This window comes from Cibotium barometz, chromosome 16 (assembly GCF_041138505.1).
Source record: "Cibotium barometz isolate CiBa-2024 chromosome 16, ASM4113850v1, whole genome shotgun sequence".
Taxonomy (NCBI): domain Eukaryota; kingdom Viridiplantae; phylum Streptophyta; class Polypodiopsida; order Cyatheales; family Cibotiaceae; genus Cibotium; species Cibotium barometz.
The window spans coordinates 27,498,709-27,519,316 of NC_141061.1; the positions used below are offsets into that span (position 1 = coordinate 27,498,709).

The 20,608-nt window shown below is 45.4% G+C and overlaps 1 protein-coding gene across 2 annotated transcripts in view; it reads right to left on the minus strand.

Annotated features, from left to right (window-relative positions):
- Positions 1-6,102: 6,102 nt before the first annotated feature.
- Positions 6,103-20,608, minus strand: part of LOC147630512 (tRNA (5-methylaminomethyl-2-thiouridylate)-methyltransferase) — a 72,684-nt gene continuing 58,178 nt past the window's right edge. For both annotated transcript variants that reach the window (XM_086810399.1, XM_086810400.1), the window contains exons 8-10: positions 19,114-19,265; positions 18,874-19,024; positions 6,103-7,459 (exon numbers count right to left, since the gene is read on the minus strand). In XM_086810399.1, the coding sequence (XP_086666525.1) occupies positions 7,004-7,459; positions 18,874-19,024; positions 19,114-19,265 (759 nt within the window). In that variant the 3' untranslated portion in view covers positions 6,103-7,003. The remainder of the gene's footprint in view (positions 7,460-18,873; positions 19,025-19,113; positions 19,266-20,608) is intronic.

The following is a 20,608-nucleotide window of genomic DNA, read 5'->3' on the forward strand; positions in this document are numbered from 1 at the left end:
TATGTGGATGACTTGATTGTTGGGGGTGACAATGAAGAGGAAGATGAGAATGTAAAGGGTCTCTTCAAGAAGAAGTTTGACATGAAGGATTTGGGTGAATTGAGATACTTTCTTAGCATTGAGGTCATCCAGGACACCTGAGGACATGTGGTTGTCACAAAGATAGTATGCATTGGACATGTTGTCCAAGTATGGTATGGATGGTTGTAAGCCTATTTTTATGCCGTTGGATCAGAATGGCAAGTTGAGGGCAAACATGATTTTAGAGAATGCCACTATGTACAGGAAGATAGTGGGTAGCTTGACCTAAATGACAATCACCAAGCCAGACATGAACTATAAAATTGGGTTAGAGAGCCAGTTTATACAAGTTCCTATACGAAGCTGCATTTGGATAGTGTGAGGTGCACATTGCGCTACATGAGGCCACAATGGACTATGGCCTCTTCTATGAGGCTGCTATTTAGTTGCAAGTGCATGGATACACTGATGCAAATTGGGTTGGTAGCATCTTGGATAGAAGATTTACTAGTGGGTTTATGATTTTCCTTGGGAATGGTACTGTTACATGGAGCAGTAAGAAACAGTAGACAATTACCTTATTGTGTACACATGTAGAGTATAGGGGTGTTACGATGGCAACATGTGAGATTACGTAAGCTACTTGGAGATTTGTGTACACATGTAGAGTATAGGGGTGTTACGATGGCAACATGTGAGAGTATAGGGGTGTTACGATGGCAACATGTGAGATTACGTAAGCTACTTGGAGATTTGTGGTTACATGTGGACAGGCAAGTTGTCATCTACTGTCATAACCTTACTAGCATACAGTTGGCTAGAAACCCAGTGTTTCATGCATGGACCAAACACATAGAGGTCCATTATCACTTCACCAGAGAGGTGGTCTTTGGTAGGAGATTTTGATCTTGTGTATGTTAGGGATAACATTAAAGCTTCATAGATTCCAAGAGTCTTAGAGATAGAGTTGAGCTTGAGGGGGAGTGTTGAGATGTCAAGCTCAATGAGCTAACACTCATAACGTTCCTAGGTGCAATTCTACCTTTACACCAATGGCGCATTTGGTAGAGTTGCTGCTAGATGTTCGCTAGTGATTCTACAGTTGGACTACACTTACCTAGTCCAACTAAGTTTGGCATACTTGCCAACTCACCTACTTAGAATGTTCACATTATGGACTGTTTGTACATAGGACTCTAGTAGTTATGTTGGTTTTCACTTAGTGATCATTTGTACATAGTACTCTAGTACTTATGTTGGTTTTCACTTATGGACCGCTTGTACATAGTAATCTACTTATGCTAGTTTTCACTTATCTTTTGTAGAGCTCTTTTGAGAACAAGTAAAAGAAGATTTTAGCCTTCCATCTTTGTGTGTGTCTTCTCCATTGTTGTGAGTGTGTGTGTGGTTACCAAGAGCTCAAAATCTCTCTCCTCCCCCAATCTTTTCAAGATCTTAGGACCCTCCTAAAGCCTTCCATCTTTGTGTGTGTCTTCTCCATTGTTGTGAGTGTGTGTGTGGTTACCAAGAGCTCAAAATCTCTCTCCTCCCCCAATCTTTTCAAGATCTTAGGACCCTCCTAAAGCCTGGAATAAACATACTACAAAGCTATAGAAAGATGTTGGAGACAATGCATGTTCTCCTACCAAGAGCTCAAGATATCTCTCCTCCCCCAATATTTTCAAGATCTTAGGACCCTCCTAAAGCCTGGAACAAACATACTACAAAAGATGTTGGAGACAATGCATGTTCTCCTACCAAGAGCTCAAGATATCTCTCCTCCCCCAATATTTTCAAGATCTTAGGACCCTCCTAAAGCCTGGAACAAACGTACTACGGAGCTATAGAAAGATGTTTTGGAGACAATGCATATTTTGCTACCATTTATCATTGTATAAGTTCCAACATTAAAGGGTAGCTTGTAATCTTAGTGTGTGAACACTCCTTATGAGTATACTAGTGTGTGTGTGTGTGTGTGTGTGTGTGTGTGTGTGTGAACACTCCTTATGAGTAGACTAGTGTGTGTGTGTGTGTGTGAACACTCCTTATGAGTAGACTAGTGTGTGTGTGTGTGTGTGTGTGTGTGTGTGTGTGTGTGTGTGTGTGTGTGTGTGTAAATAGCATCCAGGGCTAGATATTATGTGTGTGTAGTAAGCAATGATGTCATAGAGTGTGCCATGTGTCATTGCTTTAGGGTATTTGACTGAGTCAAAAGATAAGGATTTTAAGTCTACAAAAAGAATGTAATCGGTGGAGGTTCAAGATATCTAATCTAATCTTCATTGTGTCATGCCTCACTCTCTCTCTCTCTAGCTTATCTCTATACTTCTTTCTCTACGTCATGCTTCTCTCTCTTTTCTAACCATGGTGAAAACCTTCCACCCTCCTTAGCCCTTCTTCTTCATCTAAATCCTAAGCTCTGAATCATTAGTAGTATCAGAGCTTGGTGTGTGTCTTTTTCTAACGGTGTCCCCAGTAGTGCCTATAACCTGCCACCAAACTTAACTTTGCTCCTAGTCTTTGAATGTCCTCTCTCGCTTCATACACACACTCTCTCATTCTCTTTCTCATACACACTCTTACATTCCATGGCATCCCCTCCTTGAACAACATTGAACTCAATATGTATAGCCAAGTCAATATCGTGTTTGCACAACACTGGGCATCTAGCTTGTCTTCACCACTAGCTAGAGAGAGATGTTGAAGAGGTGAAAGAAACATTGTGTATGTCCTTGTCGTAATAATAAGAGGCTGAAAACAAACTGAGCACTCTCTTTGCAAGGCGTGTGCTAGTTGTGCTAGAATCTTGAAAGGAGGCCGAGGATATAGAGAAACATAGGAGTCATTGTGCTTGTACTTCTCGACTGTGAGCAATTTGTCAAGAATACTGAAAGAAGTGCTTGGCTCTATGCTCTACTATGTGGTGCCTCATGACCTCCTCATAAAGCCTTGGTTTTGACATTGGAGCTAATGGGAGTCTGTGATGAGCAACTTAGGTGATGGATCTTCTTAGGCCACCCACCTCTAATCCCTGCAATAGTTACCATCACCATAGCAATCCATAATCGTCATTTGCTTTAAAGTGGATTTTTACATTGGACCTAAGCCTGTCTATTGTAAGTTTTATGTGACATCAGCAAGCACAATGGAAGAAAGCATCATCATTAGAAGGGATGGATTATGGCCACTAATTATACAATCAATTGGAAAAAGAGACAACCCTTGATCTCCCCAATGGGATGGTTACCAACCTTTGGTGGACAATGGTACCTCAAACCTTTCATAACATCCCAAGACTCCTCTTTTAAATACATGCCAAGACCTCAAGTAACCCCTAAAACTCAACACTCCTCTCACCTCGTCACATCAACTACCCCATCAAACTAATATGGTGATAAGCCTTGAGTGCTCTCCATGGGAGAAGCTTATCTTCACCATCCAAGGGCCATAATGCTCGGCACCTTTCAAAGTTTTGTCACTCCCCATAACCTCGCCTTCTCATGCTCTGACCAAGGAGACATCATCCTCTCCCCCTTGGACAACTTCTATGTTCACACAATTTCCTCTCTTTTCCTCCACAAGGAGGTATTGATGTCTTAGACAAGGCCCTCCACAAGATAAGTGAGCCTTCCAAGAGCACCTACAGGCACTCTCACGATGGAAGTGCCAAGGAGATGATGGCCTACCAGTTTTCCTCTTCAACATTGGGACCTCATGTAGGCTGGCTTTCGAGCAGCTTTGAATGAGGTTATGAGGACCCGCTCTCTCCTCAAGTGCTTGGCGTAGGGTCTTATTTGCCTCATCCCAAAAGAGGACAGTGACCCGACAGTGGCAACCCATCCCTCTTCTTAGGGATGGCTTATAAGATCCTCCCAATCGATCTTCACCTACACTCCTAGCTCTTGAACTTAATCCATGTGAAACTGATAAGTTTCATCTAGGACACTCCCACCTACACTCCTACCTCTTGAACTTGATCCATGTGACCCTGTTAAGTCTCATCTAGGATAGGGGCATCCTAGACAACATCTTCACTTTCTAGGAGGCAACAATGACAACCACGATTCAAGAAAATTGCCTTTTTGGACTTCGAGAAGGCCTAGGACAAGGTGGATTGGGCCTTCCTGGAGGGGACCATGATACACTTCGACTTCTCTACCTGGTGTGTGTGGGGTCTCTGCCCTCTACTCTTGTGCTCATAGTTAGGTGTTTCTTCAAGGGGCACAAGGCAACTATTTTTCTACCTCCCACTTTGTTCAGCCACAATGCCCACTGGCACCATTTGGGAAGCAATGAGCTATTTCCTATGGACCCAAGATACAAGTCTATAGGTCCTCCCCCTTCCAATCCGCACCCTCGACGAGGAGCTCCTAGACTCCGAGTTCCTAGATGAAACAATGGCTTACTTGGTGGGCATTGAGTGCAACCTTTAGCATTTTGAGGCTACGATTGAGGACTTTTTCTTGGCTTGGGAAGCTTGGATTAATTGGCACAAGTCATGTGGACTCCAGGTCAACCACTCACCCAACTCGGCTTGGAGACCACTTTGACGACTACCAACGGATCCCCGCATGCACTTCAATGTGCTACCTCAACTTACCCAAGATATTCCTTTACAGCATCGAATTTTCCTTCTCCTAAGCATTCTGAGGACGTTACTTTGCTAGAGCACAGCTTGGCTTTCATTCACTAGTAGAGCGCTGGTGGCCAACCACATTTCGCTTGTTGCCACCATGTAGTACATCACTTCATGTTGGGCTTTTTGTTGCGCCAAGTACGACTTACACATAACTTTCTTTGGAGGAGATGGTAGGCCCACACGGGCCAAGGTTGCATGGCAAGTCCTTGTTCTACCTCTTCATCAAGGAGGGCTCGTGTACGATCCAGAGCAAGGGCTTTTTGGGCAAGCTAATCATACGTGACCTACTACCACACAAGGAGTGCAAGGACTTCCTCATTAGTTATATCTCCTCCATACTTTTTTCTAGTGGCGACCAATACCATGAGTCCGTTGCATCTTTTGTGAGCACCTCCCCCCCCTCCCCCCCCCCCCCCCCCCCTAGACGAACTCATCACTTCTATTGAGGACAAATTCATAGCTAGTCTCCTACATGCTTGGCAAGAGCTCTATCCAACCTTGATGCAATCACTCCTCCAAACCACAAAATAGGACCGTGAGCAATAGCCCATAGCCCACAACCCTCATCTACGCCTCCACTCTGACATTTTGTAGATTCCCAATCTCAATTTTCCTAGGCAATTCTGCTCGATGCCAACGCACTCAATGGGAGCCCAGCGATGTTTTCAAAGACTCCCTTGGGAAACTTTCAGGGACAAAGTTTGGCTACTTGCACAATTGTTTGCAAAAGTCAAAGACTCCATAGAAATAATTGGACATCGTAAGTAATTCTCTGAAGGCATGTACCATCTTAACGCTCCCTCTCTCTCTCTCTCTCTCTCTCTCTCTCTCACATAGCTCACATCTCTATAAACTCTCTTTTTAAAAAAAATAAGAGCCCAACCATAAAATAGTATGACATCCTCACCATTGAAACCATTAGCCTAGGTCCACCACCTCACATTTGTTAGATAACGTCTTTTAGAACAAGGGCTGAAGATGCACCGGTCCAAGTCCTTGCAATACATCTCTGCTCACCAAGGATCATGATTGCACAAGAATTGCATAAATTGATATACATAGTTTTCACATCCAATGGGGACTCCTCACTCTCATCATCGCATCCACTCAATTCGAATTTACAGAAAAAACCGACCCACATCTACACGATTTGCACAAAGCCACCATGAAACGTTGATTACCAGAACTTGGAGTCACACAAGAACTATATGTCACCTCAAGGCTTTCTATGTGGCAAACATTGCCTCAAAAGAGAGAGAGCAATATAGCTTCCTAGAGTGTATTGCCTATGCTCCCACTAGTAAGCATGAGCAATGCAAGAGAGAGAGAGAGAGAGAGAGAGAGAGAGAGAGGGAAAGAAACAAGGAAATATTCTTTTTTTCCATGAAATTATATAATACATGCGACTTTTGCAAAAGGCAAGCTAGGATAACCACCTCCAGTGCAAACAAACGGAACACTGTTTGGGTATTTCTTTATACAAATATGAAAATTCATGCTACAAAAAGTTTTGAAGCTCGCTTCATTAACAGCAAAATAAGGAAAGTAGAAAGATTTTGGCTTTTACCTATCATATATCAATCTCTAGTGCAAAACACTTTGGATTCAAAAAACTTCTTTTTCCATGATTATCTTCTAAATCATTTTAAGAACATAAGCACTGTTTAAAATTTGCCACCTGCTGACTATGTTTTCTTTTTGAGGCACCATGCAACATTACTACCGAAAGGACAGATATTCATCCTGCCTGTGTGCCTCGTGCAGCAAGCATACAGTAAGTATGAGAGTAAACGTGATGTTCCTGCCCTTGACCCATGCCAACCTTGAGGGAGATGGCATGTCTGACACTTGCAGCTTTTATACAACAAGCATTGCTCCTCATCTTGGAAAGAAGGCATAAGCCACAAGTGAAATGGGTAATTTTTTTGCATGCATATACAGTCCATCTAACACTACATTGAGCTTAAAGTCTGCAGTCCTGTTGTAGGGAGGGAGACTGCCTCAAATTCAGAGGTCATGAAGTAAGCTTGAAGCCTGTGCCGTGCTGTTAGGGAGGAATGCTGCATCTGATTCAGAAAATTGGTGATAATGAGTTTGATGCCAATTAGCTGAACTCGGGAAATCAGAGGTGGTACTCTCCCCTTGCCATGCTGAGCTCCTTCACTGGCAGCATGCATTCGAGAATTGTAGCCAAGAACTTTCATCACTGAGGGAGGCATAGCTCAACACATCTATCACCCGATTTCCTTATCTCTAACCATAACCTAAGCTTCTACACATTGTGGGAGACTGCAATCCCAAGTATAGATGAGCAGCCCCACAGATCAACACACCCATTTCTTGTCACCTAGGTTGAAGCCAGCTAAAACACTTTTTCACCCATCTTTGTAAGCTTGGGAAAAACCACCCAAAAGTGTCTGAGGGTATTGAAGTGTCCCTTCCATCTGGAGCAAGGGACTTCTGCGTGTCTGTTGCAGTTTCTTTGGATGATGAGCTGTTCTTTTTCTTCTTAGATTTGCTCTGACTAGGAAGAGGCATATCCTTCATTTTTGCAGCTTCACGGGCTTCAACAGAAACGGCTGAGCTTCGATCAGCCTTAAATTCACTGATAACACCGGAACCAAGACACACATCCCCTTTGTAAAAGGCTGCATACTGTCCAGCTGCAATACCTTGGTCATCCTCTGAAAGTTCAACTAATGCTGAGGCAAAACTTGTTGAAGTGCCTTCCAGTGTTGGGCTGTTATGCAAATCGTGGAATGAAAGGCTGCAATCATAAAACTTCCGGCCATGACGTACCTGAAGGGCAACAAATCAGACAGCTGTTATTACATGCAGAAAACTGCCTGTGCCTGTGCACAAAATAAATCCAGAACCCTGTTTTTACATAGACCAAACTGCCAGGTAGTCCTAAACGAAACTCCAAATGGCAGTAGCCAACAGTGGAAGCTAAGTCGTGAACTCGAGCGCCAACCCCCCAACCCCCCTGGTTGCCTCTGCACTGCCCGTCTGCTGGTCCCACTACCCCCCAGGCCCTCACACCTGCTTTGCCTCCTCCTTTCGCTGTCCGCGCTACCCTCTGCAGCCGCCCCTCCTCAAGCCCTTCACATTGCTTTTCCCTCCTGCTGCTTGAGTTCCCCTTCAACCCACTCATTTCATGTAAAATCACGATGCTTTCCCCTCCTGGTGCTCCAGTTCCTCTTACGCCCACTCCTTGCCTGTGCAGTTTCCTTGTCTGCCCCCAAGCCTAGCGCACTCCTTCTGCAGCCCAACAACTGCTTGTCCCTTTTTTCTGTTTCCTGCGTACCTTTCCCAGCTCGACCCCCTTCCTTTTCTTGGTTTTTTTTGCCTTCCCGTATCTCCTCTGCCTTCCCAGCCTGCCTTTCTCCCTGTTCTCCCCAGCTGCACGCTGTTCTACAAGAGGAACTTTGAGCCTGATCTGGTTCTCTTTCGGAGGCACGATGGCAGGACGACCATCTTTCCTGACTGAAGCCACCCTCAACTGCCAATTTTTCAAAGCAGACCTCCAGCTCCTTTCCTTCTTGCTGACCTCCCTGAAAGCTACGACTGTGATCTGCAAGTTTGTCGGCACGAGACCCACCCAGACATATTCACAACCTCTTGCAAGCTGCCCTTGTTGAGGAAGAATCATGGACATCCAGTTTCTCATCAACAGCTACATCTGGATCGAGTTCAACTCAGCCTCCCTCGCAAGAAGAGCATGTCAATCCCCGTAGCAACAGGGCGCCCATGTGTACTTTGCCAGATGGAGGCATGGCTTCTCTCCCGACTCTGACCTGCTTGCAGGTGCGACTAGATTCCTGGTCATGGTCTGCTTCCCTGGCCTTCCTAAGAAACACATTAAGCTTCTCCCAGTGATTGGGCACTCCTTAGGCAAATTTTCCCTAGCTCCAGCCTCCGTTTTGACAATTCCTCCAGCTGTGTCACCGATTGGACATAAAAACTGTGCTTACTAGTTTTGAGTAAAGTCTTAGTAAGTTTAACTGAACTGTGAAGAGCACAATGAGTCTCAGCACTCGTGCCTGCGACAAAGATATCAAGTACAAACCTATGGAGATGGTAGATAGTTCCAATACACAATGCGGTGGAGCCTGTTTTGTGGGAGGAAAATGTCTTGAATGTCTGCATTATTTTGCATAGGATCTTCTCAGCTTTTAGTACGTTTGTAATAGCCATAGGCCCCGAGAATGCCCCCCATGGGCCTTGGTTCTTGTAAGATGTGCAGCTCCACAGCTCCACAAGGAGGATTTCGCAGTCTTCAGCTGCCTATGACAGAACTAAACAGACTTTCTTGGAGAGCACCATGCTCTCCAAGAACTAAACAGACTTTCACAAGGCCTATGACAGAACCAAATGGACTTTCTTCAAGAGCACGATGCTCAAGATGGACTTCTCGATGGCCCGGATTCAGGGGGCCTTGGCTACTCTTCCGATCTCATTCACCATACATCATTTCCTGTTCATTGTTGGGCCTTCCCGAGGTCTTGCATTTCACCATCTCATCAGCAATTTTTTCAGTGCCGGATGTAATGGCACAGTGGCTCGAGCCAAGGTGGCCTCACAAATAATAACCTTAGCTTTCTCCTAATCCCAGGGCTCCCCTAACCCTTCTAGATTAGGCCCACAAATCCAAGGATTAGTAACCAAGTACATAACATACTTCCCCTCAAACGTTTCCACTCTTGGGTTTAAGAAGAAAACCTATGTTGTAAACTAGCAACCGTCTCCAAATTTTGAACACATTCCAATCTTGGAAATAAACTGGGGAAACTGAAACTACATCTAACAACCATCTCCATAATCTAGTTCACCGTGCCTACTCTTTTCACTCATGACTTTGCCATAGGAACTGGGCTAAAACTACAGCCATTGTTCCTACAACTATCTCATGTTAGCACATTCATCCCCAGTTTCTGCCCATTTCTGGTGTCCCTTTCCTTGATTGTGGGCTAGCCACCCCTATTTTCCATATTTTTATGGGATTTTTCCAAGCCCGTTTGGTATTTTCTCAGTCGGCCAGCTACTCTACTCCAATCAGCCAGCTTATTCAGCTCCAGACGGCCAACTCTCCCCACCTATGAATAGGTGGGGCTGGCCTCTCACTTTTCATCTTGTCTTGTACATCTTTTGCTCCCTCACTTATGATATATATACCTAGATGAATCCAGGAACATGCCCAAAATCACCAGATCCAAACTCCAAGTAGGAATGCAACGCTGATGAAAAGTTACCTTCTGGCTGCAAGCGATGAAGCCAAACTGAAGGAGAACAACCAGCAGAAGCTGTCCAGAAAACGCAGCAAGAAGAAGGCTGCAAATCTGAGAAAAACGCAGAGGTTAAGGGACTGTAAATAGGGCTAAATCTGGGGCAGCAGATGGATTCGTTGAACCGGGAGCGATGATACCATGAAAGAGTGCACAGAGCGGAAGCAAAAGGGCACTAGAGTGTGCTGAATAGAGAGTGCAAGAGAGAGAGATATGGAGCAACTATGCTGAATATACTGAAGCAAAACAGTCCCAAGCAAGAGACACAAGTAGTCTCATAAGTGAGTGGGGATGTCGTAGTATCTAGTCCATACTATGCATAATGGAGTTGATAGTTATATAGTCTTGTGGGTTGACTACCATGAGTATATAACATGCACGTTCCTAAAAGGTGATTTTGGGCATGTTCCTGGATTCATCTAGGTATATAATTCAGCCGTATTAGCGGACATGCAGATTTCACATTGTGAAGTCTTAATCCGAGTTGCGGCCAGTTGATATTGTGCTAATTCTTTTTATCTTTAGCGGTGCATTTGCCCTATCAACTACTTATTTGTTGTACTAATTCTTTCTATTTGCTACTTCCCGTAGTGCTAGGCTTCATTATGGCTGAGTCTGCCCTGCATCCCCAAAGGTTTGACAGAAACTCAGTACGAAGGCCTGTGTGTGAATATATGCTCTTATGTGTGTGTGTGTGTGTGTGTGTGTGTGTGTGTGTGTGTGTCTGTGGAGTGCGTGTGTGAGAGCATATCTTGATACAGAGTTCTACACCCACTATTGGGCACTGATGACATTAGTGGGGATGTCGTAGTATCTAGTCCATACTATGCATAATGGAGTTGATAATTATATAGTCTTGTGGGTTGACTACCATGAGTATATAACATGCATGTTCCTAAAAAGGTGGCCTGTTTTTTCAGGACAGCATCCCCTCTTTGGCTGCGTTTTCTTCTCCAGTGGACATTCCCTTTTGCAGAGGGGGATTGTGGTGGTTCGGGCTTTGGTGGCACCCTTGGTACCTGTGGAGGACACTTCTTCTGCATTTTTTTCTTGAGGAGAGCCCAAGCTACAGTCCTAGTTGATGCCTTTCCCTCTTGCACCCTCTTACAGCATATTCCCGGGCCCTGTGTGGCTGCCTTTTCTCTCTATATCAAATCTGCATTTTTTGCTTCCCTCTTTTGGTGGCCTCAAGGTTGGAGGTATAGTTGACAGAGCTTTTGCGTTTTTTTTGCTACGGGAGGATTTTCGGGTGATGTCCAGCCTCTTAGGGCTGCGTTTTGGTGGGAGGAAGGGACCTACATCAGCGTTTTTTTATTTGGACAGTTTTTTATCTTATGAGGTTTGGTCCTATTGGTTGGATCAATGATGACAGCTTCAGATTTGGCTCCCGTACCACTTTCTTGTTATTTCCTAGATGAGGCAGACAAGTTGGATGGTGGTAGCTTTCAGTTATGGAAGTTACAGGTTACTTCTATTCTCAGGGAGTATGGTTTGATGGAGTTTCTCTCGTACAAGAATCGGTGCTTGCCGGACCTTGCCTCTGCGGAGGATGTGTGTCGGTGGAGAAAGACTTACAGACAGATCCATGGCTTTCTCCTCCTTAATTGTCAGGATTCGGTTCTTCGACACTTCATCTATGCTCCTGATGATGCTTCTACTTTCTGTGGCAATTGCTTTGTGACCTATATGATGCTAGTGATCAGCAGATGGTTTCTGCTTCTGGATGCTATGCAGCCAGTGATCTTATGGATACTTCTTTTGGAGATGTTCCTGCAACGAATGATAGTGGGCTAGTTTTGATCACTGCATCTAAGGAGTTTGTTTCTCCTATTGCCTTGACTTCAATTTCTGTGCATACTTCTCCTTGCCAGGATGATATCTCTGGTAATGTTTTTGAGGAAGACAGTGGGCTATCTTTGCTCACAGATTTTGAGGGGGATTTATCTCCTATTGCTTCACCTCCGACTCTTTCTTCGACAACCAGTGACCAGGATGTGTTGCTGGTCCCTTTGCCTTCTATGGAGGAGGCTGCTTCTACGCTGTGTGCTGCTATTGAGGAGGCTACTACTACTTCAGTTACCACTACTGTGAATGTTCCTATTTCCCTTACTCTATGCGAGGATTCTGGATTGTGGTCAAGTGTATCCGTGACCATGCCTGGGGCACAGTGGTACTTCCAGGGCTTGAAGGATTGGGATTGGGATTTGGATTGATTGGGCTTGTGGAGTCCCAACATCAGCTTTCAGAGGGGGCAGTTGGGTTCTTATATCTGGCAATGCCGACCTTCGAGGAGGATGCTATTGTACAGCATTTGGCTACTCTTGGTGCAGAGTTGGAGTAGATGGACTCTTTCTTTTGAGGGTATTATCTTCTTGGAGCTACAGGCTTCTAGGGAACCCTGTGGCACTGTGTTTGCATTTGTGTTTAGCACCGATATTTGGAGCAACATGACGCAGCCTACATGGTTGTTTTCTTATAGAGGTGCAGTGTACCTGGCAGCTTGTTATGTTGCTTTTGTAGCTGAGTTGCTGTGGAGATTGCTTGTGGAGCTTTCCTGGTTCCTGTTGTTGCTGCATTCCTTTGTCTTTGACAAAGGACGACTTCTTCGGCTTCTCGGAGTTTGTTCAGCATCTGGTGCTGAGAGGGGGTGTTAGCACATTCATCCCCAGTTTCTGCCCATTTCTGGTGTCCTTTTGGTCCCTTTTGCATGGCCCTTGATTGTGGACTGGCCACCCCTATTTTCCATATTTTCTTGGGATTTTTCCCAGCCCGTTTGGTATTTTCCCAGTCAGCTAGCTACTCTACTCCAGTCGGCCAGCTTATTCAGATGCAGTCAGCCAGCTCTCCCCACCTATAAATAGGTGGGGCTGGCCTCTCACTTTTCATCTTGTCTTGTACATCTTTTGCTCCCTCACTTATGAGACTACTTGTGTCTCTTGTGTGCGACTGTTTTGCTTCAGTATATTCAGCATAGTTATGACCCGGAGCGGAACGAGGTTATTGTCAGCAGAGATGTTTTTGATGAGCATGTTCCAGCTTCCACTGTTGATGAGCCACCACTTCTTGGAGACCCAGATGACTATGATGATGATTTCTAGTCGATTGTTCCAGCTGGACAGCCTCAATCAGTTGAAGAGGTTGAGCCCGCGGCTAGAGATAAGCCCCCGCAGCAACAGGAGACTCCGCGTTTTGTTCGAGTACCCAGGTGGTTGTTAGACACCCTTCGGGAGTCAAGTGTTACGGAGCTTCTCTCTGAGTGGACCACAGAGGACGGACCTCGATGATCGCATAGAGTTCGTGACAAAAGTCATTCAACCGAGCTCTTACAGGTAAACTATGCTTTTGATGTCTCATATCATGCAGGACAAAGAGCCCACTCCCGTAAAGAAAGCCCTTTCTCAAGATATTTGGAGGAAAGCCATGCAAGTGGAACTGGATGCCATAGAGAAGAATAAAATTTGTGAGTTGGTTTCGAGGCCGTCAAAACGGTCAGTCATTGGTGTCAAGTGGGTCTTTAAGACCAAGTATATGTCAGATGGGTCGGTGGACAAACACCAAGCTAGACTTGTGGCTAAGAGTTATGCTAGGCGGCCTGGCATCGACTATGAGGATACCTTTGCACCGACAGTGAGGACGACCACGATTCGGACCGTTCTTGCCCTTGCCTCTTCTTAGCGGTGGCCCGTATATCAGATGGATGTGAAATCCACGTTCCTTAATGGTGACCTGCAGGAGGAGGTGTATGTTGAGCAGCCTCTATGCCTTGAGGTTCCAGGATCAAAGGGAATGGTTTACAGGTTACGGAAGGCCTTGTATGGTCTTAAGCAGGCTCCTAGGGCTTGGAATCAGAAGATTGAATCCTTCTTTCTACTAGCTGGATTTCAGAGATCAATTGCAAATCCTAACTTATATCTCTTTCGGGAACGCGGTTTGGTCACGTTGATCATCCTTTATGTGGATGACCTCATTCTCACTGTCGGTCATGTGGAGCACATTGCAGTGACGAAGGCTGCCTTCTCAAAGGAGTTTGAGATAACCGACATAGGCTTACTCCACTTCTTCTTGGGATTGGAGATCTGGCAGACCCAGAGGCATAGTAGCAGGGGAACCCCGTTTCCCCCCATTGGGAACGGTGGAACGCGTTCCCCCAGCGCGTGGACCAGTGGAACGCTGGAAACGCATGGTGGAACGTGGAGGTGGTCGAAAGAAGGTGGAACGGCAGGGAACGCTAGGTGGAACGCTAGGTGGAACGGGCCAGGGAACGCTAGCCTGCCGTTCCCCCACGTGGGAACGTGCAGATGACGTGGATTTTTAAAAAAAATGAAGCCCGTAAGCCTTGCAAGTTGCGCTAGGCGCTTTTCGAAAATTCGCACAAGTCCGTACGCCGCCCGTCGCCCGTCGCTTTTCGGAGTTCACGCCATTGCTGTCCACGACTCCAGGAGTACAGCCGCCAGCGCCCGTACTGTCCTGCCCGTACAGCAGCGCCCGTATTGTCCTGCCCGTACAGCAGCGCCCGTACTGTCCTGCCCGTACAGCAGCTGTTCTTTCAACTTCTGAGTCCTGACATTCTGTACTGCTGCCTGCATAGTTCAGTCGCCCCAGCCACTGGCAGCCAGGCCCCCAGCCCTTGCACTGTGCAGACTACAGTCATCTAAAAGGCAAGGCAGCAATAAGCTTTTCTCTTTCTTCTCTCTCTCTTTTTTTGTTTGCACTTTGAACTTTTGGTGTTTTAAAAATTACCTATGGTGAATCACAATCTGGACTCCACACTGCACAGTGCACAGTCTCTCCCCATTAAACAGAAGAAAAAAAAGGACTCATTTCTCTGGAATGGTTAACTTTGAAAGCCTATTCAACCGAATTTGCAGACATCATGGCTTACTCGGGTTCAAAGCGATCAGCTTTGAATGCTACTTGGTGGGACGAGGTTGAAAGGCTAGAAAGGTATTCATCTAAGGGAGGTGCAACACGATGGAAATGCAAGCAATGTAACAAAGAGAAGTCAGGAGGAGCAAACCGTGTGAGAGCACATCTATGCCATGTGAACAATGAAAAAGCACAAGTGAACAAATGCCCAGGGACCACCTGAAATGCGTAGAGAGCTTTTGGCAAAGTACCCAAGTGAAGAGGAGAAAGCATGTGCACGAAAGAAACCGGCAGTTGATGCATCTTACTTCAGTAGACAAGGGGAAGATGTACACTTGGGAGATGGACAACAGTATGGAGGACTTGGGAGCTTTGCATTTTCCCAAGATTCGCAGTCTATGGGTGCAAGTTCCGGCAAGCAGCAAACCTTGGGAGCAGCTTGGGATCCCCGCAAGAAAGAGAGGGTAGATGCAGCTGTTGCAAGGTTCTTTTATCATGATCATGTAGCATTCAATGTTGCCAGGTCTCCATATTTCATTGAAATGGTCCAGGAGATTGCACGGTATGGCCCAACATACAAGCCTCCTTCATATGAGACCATACGCACCACCTTGTTGCAAAAGGAGAAAGCTGCAATTGAATGTGCTTTAGAGTCTGTGCATGAAAGTTGGGCAAAGAATGGTGTGTCACTTATTGTAGATGGTTGGAGTGACACTCGAAAAAGGTCCATTCATGGCATGGTTGCTTATTCTCGAGGAAGAATGCAATTCATTTCCTCACATGATGCTTCTGGGACTGGAAAAACTGCAGATCAGCTTGTGGAAGAGTGGGCCGAAGATATTGAGAAAGTTGGACCAGAGAATGTTATTCAGTTCTTAGCTGATGGTGAGGCAACAAATAGAGCAGCTGGTCTTAAGCTTGAAGACAGGTATCCGCATATCACATTCAGTCCATGCTTTGCTCATTGTTTGAGCAACTTATTGAAGGATGTTGGCAGCTTGCCATGGGTTGATCCACACATTCAAAAAGGCAAGGAGATAATAAGCTTCATTCAAAACCATCAGTTTATTTTGAATGAATTCCGCAAGAGATCGGCCAAAAAGGATCTCTTGAAGTACTCAGAGACACGCTTTGGTTATAACTTTCTCATGATGAAGAGGTTATCCAAAGTGCAATTGCCTTTGAAGCAGTTGGTTGTATGCAATGAGTGGATGGGATGGGCACTTTCTCGCTCAAGAGCCGGCATAGAGGTTGCAAGAACCATACAAGACTTCACATTTTGGGATGAAGTCAATACTATCAATGCTATGATGAAGCCGATCATGCGCTTGATGCGGATTGCAGATGGACGGGAGCCATGCATTGGCAAGGTTTATGAGGGGGCTGACCGAATGATCGAGAAAATAGGGGAAATGGGCTTGTCTGATGAGAAATATGCAGAGGTTCGAGAATTATGTGAAGCACGATGGAATGGTTATCATTCTCCTATGCATGCTGCAGCGTATGTCTTGGATCCCGAGTTCCAAGGATGTGGACAAGAGGCCGATGATGAGGTGATGGATGGTTGGGAGACAGTGCTTTCTAGGCAGGTTCGTGATGCAGATAAACGAAGGTTGGTGAAAGACCAACTTGGATTTTATCGCAGCAAGTTGGGAAGGTTTGGATCGGCTGATGCTCAGAGAGATAGGTTTAAGATAGGGGCTGCTTTATGGTGGGAGGATTATGGGGCTCGTACACCACAGCTTCAATCATTGGCAGTAAGGATCTTGTCTCAAGGTGCAAGCTCCTCTCCGATTGAGCAGCTATGGAGTGTGTTCGGCCATGTTGCATCCAAGAAGAGGAACAAATTTGGGACAAAACAAGTCAATGACTTGATTTTTGTAAGTGCTAATTTGCGCTTGCTTGGTGATATGGCATCTCCCAAACCAGAGAAGTTTATATTGCTTGATGAGGAGTCCTCGGATGATGAGGAGACACATGGACTTGCAGATCCTGGTCAGGATGGGATTGAAGATTTGGATGCTGCAGATGTTGGTCTTGATGATATGGCTTTCTTGGATGACATAGATGATAGTCTCCTTGATGGCATCACTGGCAGTAGCCATGCATGATATCTCCTTACTATTTGCAATGTGCATGTCACCTTGAGGCTTGGACTTTGGACTTGGATTGTTTCTTTTATCTAGGCTGTGCCATGTGGGCCACATTTTGTGCTTTTTGTCACTTATGTCATGGACTTTAGTGTGTCTCTGATTTGGTTATATAAATGTGCATTGTATGTTAAGATTTATCGTCATTTCTAGGAATTATCTAGGTCGTTCCCTGTTTCCGTTCCCCCTCATTCCCGTTCCCCTGGTGGTGCTTTCGTTCCGTTCCCGTTCCCGTTCCGTTGCTACTATGCCCAGAGGGGGTTCTTTGTCTCTCAGCAACGGTATGTCCATGAGTTGCTTGAGGCCTTTGGGATGGAGAACTACAAGCCTATCACGTCACCAATGGACCCAAACACGAAGCTTACTGTGAATGATCTTTGTGAGCCAATTGATGCCTCTTTGTATCGGAAGCTGGTTGGTTCATTGATCTGGTTGCTGAACACCAAATTGGATTTGAGCTTTCCTGTGGGGCTGTTAAGCTCGTTCATGCAGACGCCTTCGAAGTCTCATCGGGACTCAGATTGGGGAGGAGATCTACATCAGGCTACAGTTTTACCCTTGGCTCCATCCAGTGCGATAACCAGAGCTCTATCGCTATTGCTCGGAACCCGGTCTTCCATGCTCGGACCAAGCATTTAGAGATACAATATCACTTTGTTCGTGAGAAGATTTTGGCTAGTGACATCTTGCTTCTTTATTGTTCGACAAAGGACAATGCGGCAGACCTATTCACAAAGTGTCTACCTTAGGCTATGCTCCGGCGGCACTCCAGCTCACTGCAGTTGGTTCCACATCCAAGAGCTAAGAGGGGGTGTTAGCAGTCATCTCTTGTTTGTACACTACACCAGAGTCTCCGTTGTGTGGGTGTGCCCGCCCAATTTTGGTGTTCCCCCATTTTTCCTCACTCTCCATGTATTTTTCCCATTTTTTCTGGGTGTGGAGGGCTGTCGGCTGTCTCCTTTTACTAGCCGACTGGTTGATGCTACCTGACTTATCCTATGCAGACCTGGCAGACTGCTGGGACCTGGCCGACCAGGGTGTTGCTGGTCGTGAGCATCTGGATGTTGTCAGCCTGTTCTAGACTCGCCGACCAGCAGCCTGGGGCCATTTAAATGGCCCCTTGCCCCCCACATTCTCCATTGTAGATTCCGGCATTTCTCTCTCTCTCTCTCTCTCTCTCTCTCTCTCTCTCTCTCTCTCTCTCTCTCACATCTGCGTTTTGCTCTCTACAACAGTTGTCTCCCTTTCTCTTGTGCATTCTGACAGCTCAAGCCATAGGAGTTCATAGTATGCTTACTCTCAAGCTTGGGCATAGCGGCAACACATGGAGGACAGGATCTGCGCCCACCTGGCACGCCTTCGCCCCAGGATGGATTGTGATCACTCCCCGTTGAAACCCACGTCCAAGACTCTTGGAGTGGAGGGCAGTTCTGATAGTTTTGCCTCCCATAGGCCGCCCCAATAACAAAACTCCATAGCCAATGAGGACCTCAGCGCTTTGATAACATGAGAGAATGGTTGAAGGCAGCAAGTAGAAGCACAAGAGAGACTTCAAGCAGCCAACAGTGATCTGACACTTGAGCAAATGATGAATTAAGTAAATGGCAAAAAGCTTGTTCTTATATACAGCACAAATAGCCAAGTCAGCCAGTAGAAGAAACCCACAACTGGTGAAACATACCTACGACTTGGGAAACGTGCCTAAAAATGTGGGAAAATTTTGCACAACTTAGTAAAATACATCAGATAAATATGCTGCATAAATGATGCAATAAATGGGATAAATGTTGGAGATGAACACGGTCCAACACTTTTGTGGGTTGTAGTCTACATTGAGCGGATGCCTTTACTAAGGACCTTTTCTTGGGAAAATATTTATATATAGTCCAAAACGAGGGGCTTTATCAAGTACCTTGCATCTTAAACTTGACAAATCCTGAGGGGGTTGACCTCCAAACCAGTTGAATGTGTGCACTTCAAATACACGCCTTTTCTTCTCAACCGAGAAATACTCTCTCGAGACAAAAACAACATTATTCTCCTGATCCTTGTCGACAACATACCTGCATCAGAACTGCCATTAACAGTCCTGGAAAAAATAAAAGAAAACTACCAGTGGAGCCAGCTGCTAATTCTTTTCCTTAACACTTACCACGGTCCATGGGATAAGCGTAAACCTTGCCGTTGACCAATTGTGTAGAACCAAAAGCCTTTATGACTGCCAAGGTAGTTGCCCGTTTCTGCTTCCAAAATCCGTCCTTCCCTTTCTCCAAGATGTCGACAGATGAAGTCACTGAATTTCACCTGCAATAAATGCTCTCAGAAATTGCATGTGGCAGACTAGTGACTCCAAAATTCCAAAACGAACACACCAAATGAGCAATCAGACTATTGTGAATCAATAGCATGAAGAACTATACCTTTGCAAAATGCAGCCAACTAGTCCCCCCATTTACACCATGGATATGTCAACCACCCACAGTCCGCAACTACCCCCTTCACCATAGAGTCAATTACCAAGGCCACTCACAGCTTTAAATAAGGGATGGTGAAGCACCATGGACAACTATAATTTGTATTATTTACTTGTGATTGTACGACTCTTGTACCAAACCTCACAGAGCTCTTTAATGAAACCACATGCCAAGGTTGCCTTAAACCATGAATCAAAACCATTACCGCACCTGAATGATTGGGCATTTGATGGGGCCTAGCAGTAAAGGCATACCTCAATGTTTAAGGAGAGAGGAAGGGGTTCGAGCCACAAGCCAGGTAGGCTTTCAGCAGCATAAAACAACATTTGACCACATCTTCACCTACAGAATGATAATTGATGCAGAAAAACATAAGAGGAAAGAAATTTTATTGCTGCTGAGATTTTGGGCTACTTTAGCATTATATAAGAAGCTAACAATTGCAGAGCAAGGAGTCTCAAGCAAGGTTCAACGCACTACTGGAGTAAAACAAGGGTGGCCACTCTTTGGGCTTTACATAGACAAGCTTGCAGACTTCTTTGACAGATTAGAAGGAGAGGGGTCTACAAGGCAGTACAATGGTCTTGAGACGAGGGGTTCGAGCCACAGGCCAGGCAGGCTTTCCACCACATAACTCAACAATAGACCCCATCTTCACCCGAGGGATAATTGACATAGCAAAACAGAAGAGTTCAGCAGGCCAAGTCAGTTGAAGGATAAGGTTTTCTTATATAAGCAGGTAACAATTGTGTTTCCACAGAGTAAGGAGTCTCAGGTGAAGTTCAACACACGAGAGTAAAACAAGGGTGCCCACTTTTTCTCACTCTTTGGGCTTTACACAGACAATCTTGCAGACTTCATTAACGGATTAGGAAAGGGGTCTAAAAGGCAGAACAATGGTCTTGATCCTCTTTTGTGCAGATGATGTCACACTCATCACATACTACAAAACACCTTGAGGACGCAAAGGTCAATATTGGCAAAAACAAGGTCATGATTATTGATACAAATTATGGAGGACTACAGAAAGATGCCTTTACCTTAAAGAATGGCACGGTTGAGATAGTGAAATCTTTCACTTCCTTGGGAGCGGTATTTTCAGGTCCAACAAAAACGCCAGCAGCAGCCCACTTGGCATAGAGAATATGCATCAATAAGCAGGGCTAGAGAGAC